The 11,016-nt window shown below is 37.7% G+C and overlaps 1 protein-coding gene across 2 annotated transcripts in view; it reads left to right on the top strand.

Moving 5' to 3' along the window:
* Positions 1 to 488: 488 nt before the first annotated feature.
* LOC131299227 (probable LRR receptor-like serine/threonine-protein kinase At1g05700) overlaps positions 489 to 11,016 on the top strand; it is a 52,731-nt gene continuing 42,203 nt past the window's right edge. The window contains exons 1-12 of one of the 2 annotated variants that reach the window (XM_058324857.1): positions 489 to 626; positions 893 to 1,445; positions 5,672 to 6,171; positions 7,107 to 7,242; positions 7,321 to 7,392; positions 7,522 to 7,593; positions 7,692 to 7,772; positions 8,040 to 8,218; positions 8,322 to 8,569; positions 8,679 to 8,805; positions 10,068 to 10,130; positions 10,229 to 10,451. In XM_058324857.1, coding sequence (XP_058180840.1) covers positions 560 to 626; positions 893 to 1,445; positions 5,672 to 6,171; positions 7,107 to 7,242; positions 7,321 to 7,392; positions 7,522 to 7,593; positions 7,692 to 7,772; positions 8,040 to 8,218; positions 8,322 to 8,569; positions 8,679 to 8,805; positions 10,068 to 10,130; positions 10,229 to 10,451 — 2,321 coding nt within the window. In that variant the 5' untranslated portion in view covers positions 489 to 559. The remainder of the gene's footprint in view (positions 627 to 892; positions 1,446 to 5,671; positions 6,172 to 7,106; positions 7,243 to 7,320; positions 7,393 to 7,521; positions 7,594 to 7,691; positions 7,773 to 8,039; positions 8,219 to 8,321; positions 8,570 to 8,678; positions 8,806 to 10,067; positions 10,131 to 10,228; positions 10,452 to 11,016) is intronic. The other variant, XM_058324858.1, reaches the window with a different exon arrangement.

The following is an 11,016-nucleotide window of genomic DNA, read 5'->3' as shown; positions in this document are numbered from 1 at the left end:
AATATCCCGACTAAAATGATTTTTTTTTTTTGAACATTTAACACATAATTGGACGTGTCCAACTCAGGTACGAGACGTCAGACGTGTCTAACGTGTATGTGCTTCTAATTAGTCGCAACCCCATGTAGGCTCCTAAATTTTTTTCTAAAATTTTTCTGGTATTTTATTTTATTTTTTAAAAGTTTTTTAAGCTTATTTTAATAATTTTTGGGGTTAATCATTCGTCTCCATGAAAAGAATCAGAAATGAATAAAATGTGGACCGATATTAATAAAAGTTCATACAAGACATCACTTTGGACAAAAAAACCCAGCTGTTTGATATTTTTTAATTTTTAATGATTCTTTTTTTACTTTTTGTCATAATTTTGTATATTGTAGACCTATCTCATTGAGATGGATAATTAATCCAAAAAATATGACGTGAATTAAACAAAAATTCAAAAAATATGAACAAAACAAAATAGACAAAAAATTCAAGAAGAAGCCGTATTAACCTCTAGGTCGGTATTATAAATTCATATCTCTCGGAACCGCAGAAGACCCAATCAAGCAGAACAATGAAGTTATTCATGCTTTATGGTTGTTTAACTCTTGTATTGCTGGTACATGGACAAGACCAATCAGGTCTCTCTCTCTCTCTCTCTCTCTCTCTCTCTCAACATTTCTGGGGCGATGTTTATAATGTTCTCTTATTCCTTTAGTATCGATCTGTTGGAATTAGGAATGAACAGCTATTTTTTTAGAACTAAACCACTAATTTCACATGTCATTCAATTTTAGTGGAAATTGTTTTCGAGAAATTAATTCACTCTTCTTCATCCTTTATGTTGGCTGATTTTTCAACTCCATTAATATTCTAGCTACATGGAACAATTTCAAACACTTTTCAGGCTTCATAAGTATTGATTGTGGAATTTCCGAGGGTTCAGACTACAAGAATCCAAAAACAACCATATCTTACACTTCTGATGCGGGATACATAGATACCGGGATAAATCACAATATCTCTTCAGATTATATGTCTGCTGATTTTTCAAGGCGGCTGTCAAGCTTGAGAAGTTTTCCCGATGGAATCAAGAATTGTTACACCATTCATCAAGCGCAAGCTGGAGGTGACAAGTACTTGATCAGAGCATTTTTTATGTATGGTAACTATGATTCCAAGAATCAACCACCAGAATTTGAACTCTACCTTGATGGGGATCAATGGGATACAATAATGATTGACGATGCATCAGATGTCGTACGAGCAGAAATCATACATAATGTTCCTGCAACGTCGACTTATATCCATGTCTGCCTTGTGAATACTGGACTTGGAACACCCTTTATATCAGGACTTGAACTAAGGCGGTTGGATACTTCTATATACAAAACAAATTCTGGATCATTGAAACTCTTCAATCGGATTGACATCGGCTCAACTACAAATGAGATAGTCAGGTAAGGCATCTATCGATTCTTGAAAGAGTTAATTAAATATTAATCATCCTAAATCAGTCACCCCACGTTTCAAACTTATGTTTTCATCATTTTAGAGTATGAATTGCCTATTAATATAGATACCCTTTAATCAGATATCCATATGTACATAAGTGCATCCATATTTTGTCTTCCTAAATTAGTGGGATTGAGCCTATATTCAATCACAATAACTACGGGATACACCAAGGGAAGAGTTCAAATTAATTTTCAAATATTCAAAATAACCTAATCCTGCTGATTTGGTTTCCATTTAGCACTCATGGTAAATTTAGCATTCCATAGTGATTTATATTAATTTTACATATTATTGATTCATGGTAGATTCATGTTCAATAGTCAGGCTAAATTAGTTCATAATTCATAGCTAATTTTCCATAGTTCATCTGAAATTTGCCATGATCAACCATTTTGGGATTTTTGATAGATTGGTAAAGTGGAAAATTTACCATGAAATGTGCTTAATTAAATACACCATGAATGCTTCTTTGATAGATTTGTGAATAGTATTTTCATAGTAAATTTGAAGAGGCCTTCATTAAGAATTTTACATGATTGATTACTTACATATGCCAAATTTACCTGAACCAAAATAAACATGATTCATGATTGATTTAATTACCAAAGCATGATGATTCATGATTGATTAGATAACTCAAGCATTTGACAATATATAGGTGTGATCATGGTATATTTTGAAACCATCCAACCAAAATTTATGGTCAATTTTACCTTTATGGTAAATTTATCCCTTTTCAATGTTTTCATCTTGCGTTCTACAGTAAACTTATTGTAAACGATTATCATCTTACTCTCATGGTAAATTAATTGTATATAATAAAATTTTCTATATACGATAAATTTATCATAAATGCAAGATTGCAACAATCGATGAAACTGGTATTCGAAATTCAAACAATCCACAAAACATGATTCTTTTTGTGTTTGTGAAACAGTTTGACACATAGGAAATAAAAAGTTAAAAGAAAACAAACAAAATAAACATGTCGAACTAGTTAAAAGGTTCGATTACACAAACCGGACTATTTATTTTATCCCAATAAACAAATCCAAGTGCTACGGCTAGAAAAATGTAGTTCAAGTTGGTTCTGATTGCCATATGCCAAAAGGTCATCAATTAATTCAGAGCATGTCCGTGTGGACCCTTGAGGAATATATCGTGTGTGTCTCACATGCATTTATTTAGAGATGGGAAAAAAACCGAAATGGTTCTTGTAGTTTAGTATTTGTGCCAATTTGGTCTCTGCAGTTTGAATTGGCTCGATTTACACTCTGCAGTTTGCATTTTATTCCAACTCGGTCCAATTACTAACTGCCGTTAGACTCCGTTAACCCCAAACAGGAATGGCTCTTTTTTGAGGGTTAAAATTGTAATTTGTCATTCTCCTCTTGCCCTAATATATCTCTGAACCATTCTTCATTTTTTTCCCATGGCTTCCATTCTCCATTTGTCACGCCTAGGATTTTACCTTTGACCAAAACGTGTCTCGTTCGCCTTCGAAGGGAAGGAGCGAGAGGGAGGATTAGGGCCTGGATAAGTAATCCGATTCCCATGGATTGCAATGTGGTTCTTGAAAAGAAAGGAAAAATGAGGAGTTTTGTGTTCTATAAAAGGGCTTTGGATATTTTTGAAAAATGTTTGAATTTTAGAAAATGAAGTGGGTTTTATTTTGAAAAGGGACCAAGAATTCATCAAGTTGCCTACATATCTCCGGGTAAAGGAGAATCAAGTCCAGCGGTGGTTCGGGCAACAAAAAGGGTTTAGAAAAAAACTTAGAGTCTCCACCGGGTATAGAGTTTAGGTGTGCCTGGTCACCTCTTGAATATCGGAAGAATAATTCAAGTATTTTAGAAAAAAGAACACGGGCCAGAGAACCGATTTTTAGAAAAGATTGACTCTATTTTGCTTTTTAGGAAAAAGCTTTAGGTCTATGAGGTTAGAGAAGAAAGGGTTCGGTAATTCACTAGAAAAGGGATCCATTTGTGTCTGGGGTTAACGGAGGCTAACAGCAGTTAGTAATTGGACCAAGTTGGAACAAAATGGAAACTGCAGAGTGCAAATCGAGCCAATTCAAATTGCAGGGACCAAATTGACACAAATACTAAACTATAAGGACCATTTTGGGTTTTTTTCCCTTTAGAGATTCTTTAGAAGAATCGAAGGTACAACAAACAAATATACTTGCATTAATGTCAAAGACTTGTACACTAAACTTGTGCTACAACACCACGATAACTAATGAGAACACTCGTGCATAGACTTAATTAAAAAAAACAATTAAGGAAATCTATTTAATTTGAACATTTAATTAGTTGTGTTGGATACCACATTCACACTCAAGACTTGGAATGTGAAACTATTGTATTCTTGAAATTATTTTTTCAAACATTTTTTTACTGTTCAAAAGACCTCAATGACTACTTTTGAACAATATAAAAAACTTTAAATTACTGACAAAAATAATTTATTTTTTAAAGTCAAAGTTATATGGTCTCCTTTAGGGTACAATGGAATGGAGGGAGTATATATTGGATGATTCTAGAGATTAGATACAACTCCATACTTTTAGAAGCTTTCAATCGACGAAGCTCAAAAGATTCCACAGGAAGATTTCGGTAGAGGCACAGGGGTTTGTAGACGGGGATGACTCATGATGAGCTCCCTTTCATACTTCATCCCCCCATTCCTTTCAAAGACTTCATTTTGCGGGCCTCATGGGATCCCCGACGATGATCCAAAGTTAAATCTTTCACATTGTACACCATGTGGAGACAAACATTTGTACGTGCACAAAAAAAAAAGGGGTAAAAGTACATAAACACTTCTTCAACTATCACTTTTTCTCATAAACACCCCCTCACATTCATGGAGACCCTCTCAACTACTGGAAATTGAATTAATCGCTAACTCCGTTAACAGAATGAATGAAATGACAAATATACCCTTTTTACTTCTCATGCTGATGTCTCTCTCCCTCTCATGACCGAACAAACCCCTTTCTCCGACGCAGCCAAATCCAAACACACAAAAAACGCCCAAATCTTTTAGAAACTATCCAATTTTCTCCAGATTCAACACCAACAACAGCAGCAAAGAAAATTGCTTTCCACCACCGCCTCAACCCTCCCTTCGATGTACGACGCCAACGCCATGAACATCCAACAACAAGAACAGCAAAGAAACCAGATCGAAGGCGAGGAAGACAACGACGTCGCGAGCGGGGAGGCCATCGTCGAAGAGGTTGGGGTGGGTGATCTCGACGTTGCCGACGAAGACCTTAGAGGCGTTAGGAGCAAATGAGGTGACAGTGAGGCAGCGGGCGGGGGCTTGGGTTTTAATCTTGATGGCGAAGGGGAGGATGTGGAGGTAGCGGAGGGAGAAGAGGCTTGGGATGGTGTGTTCTCAAAGGAGGAGGGGGACGAAGCAAGAAAGACCGCAGGTGAGGAGGGAGGAGTCAGAGGGGGCAAAGAAGGTGACTGGGCCGTGCCAAACGGTGGAGTTGGAGAGGGAGGGAGCGGCGGTGGCGAAGTATTGAAGCCGATGGAGGCGAGGACGATGTCGAAGAGGAGGAAATGGTGAGTTTGATCTTGGTAGCATGATGGTGATGGAGGGAGGGTTGAGGCGGTGGTTGAGAGGAGGAGGAGGAAGGCGAGAGTGGGGAGTTGCAGAGGAGAGAGAGAGAGAGAGAGAGAGAGAGAGAGAGAGAGAGGTATATAGTTGGGCATTTTTTTACAGAAAAAGCCAATGTGACCTTCCAACAAATGGTTTTGAGACGGAAGGGTGTCACTTGGGTAACGGGAGAAGTTGATGGGGTCTCCATGAGCGCTTTTAAATGTGAGGGGGTGTTTATGAGAAAAACTGATAGTTGAGTGGGTGTTTATGTACTTTCACCAAAAAAAATTCATCGAATGTGTACACTAAAAATAAAAGTGTTTTGATTAAGAAGATAATAGAATGTTTCTAGTATATAAAACTGACCGCCCCATAGTCTTTGACAAAAAATTAAAATTATGAATATTCAGTGCAGTGTCTATGTTCAAAGAAGTTCGTTTTTTTTTTCCACTCATTTGCTCTTGAGCTGGCGGAATTGAGGGAATGAAGTATATATGGAGGGGAGTGGTCTCTTTAAAAACGGATTTTTAATTTGTCTCTTAATTTTCTGCAGGTATTCTGATGATGTCTATGATCGGATTTGGTTACCAGATACCATTGTGGGGTTTACTCCATCTGCATGGGAACCGTTCCGTGCAACTTATAACAGCGATACCTTGAGTTCCAACATCTACAAACTTCCGTACCCGGTCATGGCCACTGCCGTTAGACCCGTCAATGGACTTAAATCGTTGAACTTTTCGGTTGACTCCGCTTATCAGAGACAGCTGAGGCTCTACGTGTACATGCATTTTGCTGAGATTGAAACACTTGCAGCTGACCAAAAAAGAGAATTCGACATCTATATCAACGATGGGCTTTGGTACCAGAATATTACTACTGACTTTTTGCAACCATACACAATCTTTAACACGTGTGCTGTGAGCGCAGATTTGCAGCTGAATTTCTCTATCCGTGCTACCGAGGAGTCCACTCTTCCCCCGATTCTCAATGCCATCGAGGTTTACGAGGTCCTTGAGTTACTGTCTCCGACTCCAACTAACCAAAGTGAAGGTGATCAGGGCAACTCATAACTCGTAGTATAATAATTGATATATCTATCTATCTGCCTTTTCTACTTCTCAACAACTTCCTAGGCAGACGTTAGGCAGGACGGGTCATTGCAAATGGTATCAGATCTAATACAACACGGAAAATGTTAGGATAGATCTTTGCTCCACACAAGAGAACCAAGCTCCCATCCCTAGTTTGATCCAGTTTTGGACCGTTGTGGGCTGCCCATGTAACAATCCGCGTTAGCTGATTTGCTTAGCCTTAGCCTAACCATGTGGCTCAAAAGGTTAACTTCAGGTTATACAGTAGCAGGTCGGAATTCGTTATATATTCTTTTTCTTTTTCCCAACTCCCTGATGTGAGACTTTGGGACCTTGGGGTCTCACAATCTCTCCACCATTGTTAGGCCCGGAGTGCCTCCATAGATTTGGTTATACAATGTAACTCCCTGCGACCACTCTAAAAATAGACTTGCGGGTGTGATGTCGAATGTCATAAAAGACTTAATTGAAGCCCTCCGTACCACCAACTGGTTGATACGCTTCCATGGCTTGGGATATAATCTCAACAAGTGGTATCAGAACGGGTTTTTTTTTCCCAAACAGGAAGAAGATATATTGGGGTTTTATTTGGGGAGCTTATCCTTTTGATGAGAGCTTAGGACATGTGGGCACACAAAGTAGAATTTAGAGGAGTAAGGAAAGACGGGGTATGGAAGGGTGCTGAATCTTTTTTATGAGAGGTTCGGAACATGTGAGATTTCTATGATGATCTTTGCCCGGCAGAATTGGAACCTCGTAAATTCCTGTGTTTTTGTGTCTCTGTTTTGTTTTTCATCTACTGTTGCCATCATAACGATTACAATTTGAACTAGTTCCTGCCATATTTGTTTCAAAACGGTAAGGATGACTTCCCTTTACTTCTGGATATGGTAGTTGATGCTATCAGGAATGTCAAATCGGTATACGGGGTGGAGAGGAACTGGCAAGGAGATCCATGTGTCCCAGAAGAGTACAAATGGGAAGACCTTCAATGCAACTATGATAGAAATTCCACTAGAATCATTTCTCTGTGAGTTTCTGCATTGGAAAAAATGTTGACTATTTTACTGGCTATTTTTCTTTTGATTCTTGCCAACTTATAAACTAGGAACCTCTCATCGAGCTCATTATCTGGCAACATGGATGTTTCCTTTTCCGGTCTCACATCCTTGGAGTCCTTGTAAGTATAACTACGTGGTTGAGAAATATTACCATACGGAACTTGCTGCTTTGTTAAATGTGGTTTACTTTCTGCAGAGTTTATTTTGTATCCCCTTAAGTAACTGATGATTGTTTATTAATGCTACAGAGATTTGTCAAACAACAATTTAACTGGACCAGTGCCCCATTTTCTTAGCGAACTTCCTTCCTTGAAGACTTTGTGAGTCTATAGAACAAATTTTTTTCTTTCAATACCAATGCAAATTTATTGGTTACTGACAAGGTACAAACTATCTGGAATCGACGTGCCTTTTGCAGAAACTTGTCACGGAATAATTTCACAGGTTCAATTCCACCAGCCCTCATTGAAAAATCAAAAATTGGATCCCTTACACTGAGGTCAGTTCAGTTTTTTAGTTTTTAAAATGGATCCAAATGAAAACAATATTTCAAAAAGTATGGTGTAAAGTCAATTATGCATGCATATAGAATCTAGAAGTGCAGAAGAAATAGATTTATCCATTGATGAGCTGCAATGAAACAAAATTTTAGTAATCCTCCACTTCCCTTGCATTCCTTTTCTTATCTGATGTTATGTCCTAGATTATTGGGAATAAGTTAAATATAATGAAGCCATCTGATATTATTCCAAATGTCTCCAAATAGAACGGAAGGGAATCTACATCTTTTCCCGGCAGAAAAATCATCCAAATGCCAGGCAGACTCGTGTACTGGGAAGAAAAATTTTGTTGTACCTGCTGCGATTGCATCTATTGCTTCTTGTCTAGTCATCGTGGCCGTGATTCTTGCCATCTGGTGGAGTTTGAAAAGAAGGAAACAACAAGGTACTTATCTGTGGATGATTTGACTTAAATGGCAAATTCCATTGAAATTATTTTGGTATAGTGTATGCTTATACGTGAAATTTTTTCCGATCTTGCTTATCAGCGCACATTGTAAAGTCCAACCCTGAATATGAAATGGTGGAGGAGAAGAAAAGACAGTTTACGTGTTCTGAGCTTATGACCATCACTAACAACTTCGAAGAACTACTTGGAAAAGGAGCGTTTGGATCAGTTTATGCTGGGCATTTGACTGACAACACTAAAGTCGTTGCAGTGAAGATGCTTTCCCTATCGTCAACTCATGAAGGGTCTAAGCAATTTCGAGATGGGTGTAAGCAATTTCAAACAGAGGCAAGTGTTGATTACCCGTTTCAATGATTCTAGTTTCACTTCGATGCTGGTGTCACACTACAACAATCGTTGTATTTTGCAATAAGGTGATGTGCATTGGAAAATACAGGCTCGGTTGTTGACAAAAGTCCGTCACCGAAATTTGGTTTCTATAATTGGATACTGCAATGAAGGCCAACACATGGGGTTAGTGTACGAATACATGGCTAATGGAACCTTAAAAGATCATTTATCAGGTATGAATTGTATTAAGTTTCTGTGTTCATCTTGATTTCATGACCATAATTTAGAGTAACCACCTAAGAAGCAATGGGTACGGATAAGACAAGAAGACAAGGACACAAACACGATTTTTTTCTAAAACTAGAACACATACATGTTGGGTACACATTGAATATGACAAATATATGCTTTTGGTTTCATATAAAAAAAAAAAAATATGCTTTTGGTTTCATATAAAAAAAAAATTAGTCCTATCAAAGTGGAACAGAAAACAAAAATAACCTTGACATCAAGGAAAAAAAGTCAATAAGTGTTCATGGATGGCCGTTTTTACCTGTCCTGACGTTTTAAAATTGGCCTCAAGTGTCCCCGGTGTTCGACAAGAACAACATAGAAAAATGTCGTATGCATAAACATATATGGATGTGTCGGACAAGTGTCCGGACCGTGTCCGACATGTTTCAGTCTCTCCCATACCCGTGTCGGACCAGACCATGTCTCTGTTCTTCTTAGGAACCGCTAATGAGATTGATGGTGAAAAATGCTTCAAAAGATATTGTAATCTGGCTAATTTTTCTTCACTAATTAAAATTGGTATTATGCCAATCCAGATTATCGTATGCTTTACTTTCGACATTTTCCAGTTTGACTTCTATGGCAATTTCTATCTTCTTCTTTTTTTTTCTTATAAGTATGGCAATTTGATGTAGAACACGAGGAGGCCCAATTTCATGATCAATTGGACCGGTCAAAGCCTCGAAAGTCCAAACGTTGTTTAATTGCAAATTACCCCCGATTTGGCAACTTTCTGACGAGCTCGGATCGGGCCCAAACTTGGTGGGCTGACTTATTTTCGCACTATGATTAATACTCACCACCCTAGTTCGTGACCAATGGTGTTTTTCAGCCTAATTCCTTCGTTTAGGCCTCCAATTGGACTTTTTTGCCGTTTTAGGAAATATTTGTTTCGTTAATAACTTTTAGCGTATAATTCCGTAGAAGTTGATTCTTTTTGGAAAAGTCATGTTTTTCTTTTCTTTTTCCAATTTTATTATTTTTCCCAAATTTTGAGAATTTTCATTTTTGAGTTAGGGTTTTGCTAGGGTATGCCTTTATCCTATAAAAGGGGTTGTAACCTAATGTTTATGCAACTTTTACATCAATAATATTCAGACTTTGTCTCTTTCTCTCGTGGACTCGAGTTTATCATTCGTTCGATTAGTACGCAACTAGTCTCTCGTGAATTCCGTTGCATCACAATTTCTATCTTGTACAGATAAAAATCCAAAGATCTTGAGTTGGGAAAAGAGACTACAAATTGCATGTGATGCAGCACAAGGTGGGTAAACTAATTCTCTTATATCTTGGCGTTTGTGTTCTGAGTTTCCTTATTCTAGATTCCTTTTAAGCTAACACAGTACAATATTGAATTTGCAGCATTGGAATACTTGCATGATGGCTGCAAGCCGCCAATAATTCACAGAGACATTAAGCCTGCTAACATACTGTTGACTGAAAATATGCGAGCAAAGGTTTCTGATTTTGGGTTATCCAGATTAATGCCCTATGACGTGCCCTCTGACTGCGGGACTCATGTCTCAACTTTAGCTGTTGGCACACAAGATTACATAGTTGGCACACCAGGATACATGGACCCTGAGTAAGTTTGTGTTTTCCGATTTTGGTTCACATATGCCGCTTTTTCAACATGGTGATAGGCTGATAGCCAATTCATATTATTTTGCGGCACTATTGGACCATGACCTTTACTTTATTTGACAAAACTAAACTCACTTGGATTTCTGGCAAGAAATGGGCCGATACAATACCCGTATACTTGCTTGTTTCCATTAGATCCCAGTCTTTATGTTGACTTTGTAAGACTAAATCTTAAATGTTTTTTTTTTTGTTCAGTAAATCATGTTTCGTTTATGTTTATCTGGGCTGCAAGTTGATGATGTGATGCTTTTATTCTTGTCAAAAAGGTTTAGTGTTACTCTAATTGAGATTCTTGCTAATAGAGAAAGGACCCGTCTTCAAGCAGCTGAAATTCGGATTGCATGAAGTAATTGCATCTCGGTCTCACATCTCAGCAATCAATAGTCCAGATTTTTTGAAAACTCTGACTGATAAAAAGACAACAATATGTTTGAGTCTCTTGACAAATTTGGATTCTGAACCATTAAAAATACTTTTGAACAGCCAAGATTGCATGAACTACTCTC

This window comes from Rhododendron vialii, chromosome 8a (assembly GCF_030253575.1).
Source record: "Rhododendron vialii isolate Sample 1 chromosome 8a, ASM3025357v1".
Classification (NCBI taxonomy): domain Eukaryota; kingdom Viridiplantae; phylum Streptophyta; class Magnoliopsida; order Ericales; family Ericaceae; genus Rhododendron; species Rhododendron vialii.
Note: the sequence above shows the minus strand (reverse complement) of the source record. Positions and strands in the feature narration are given on the sequence as shown.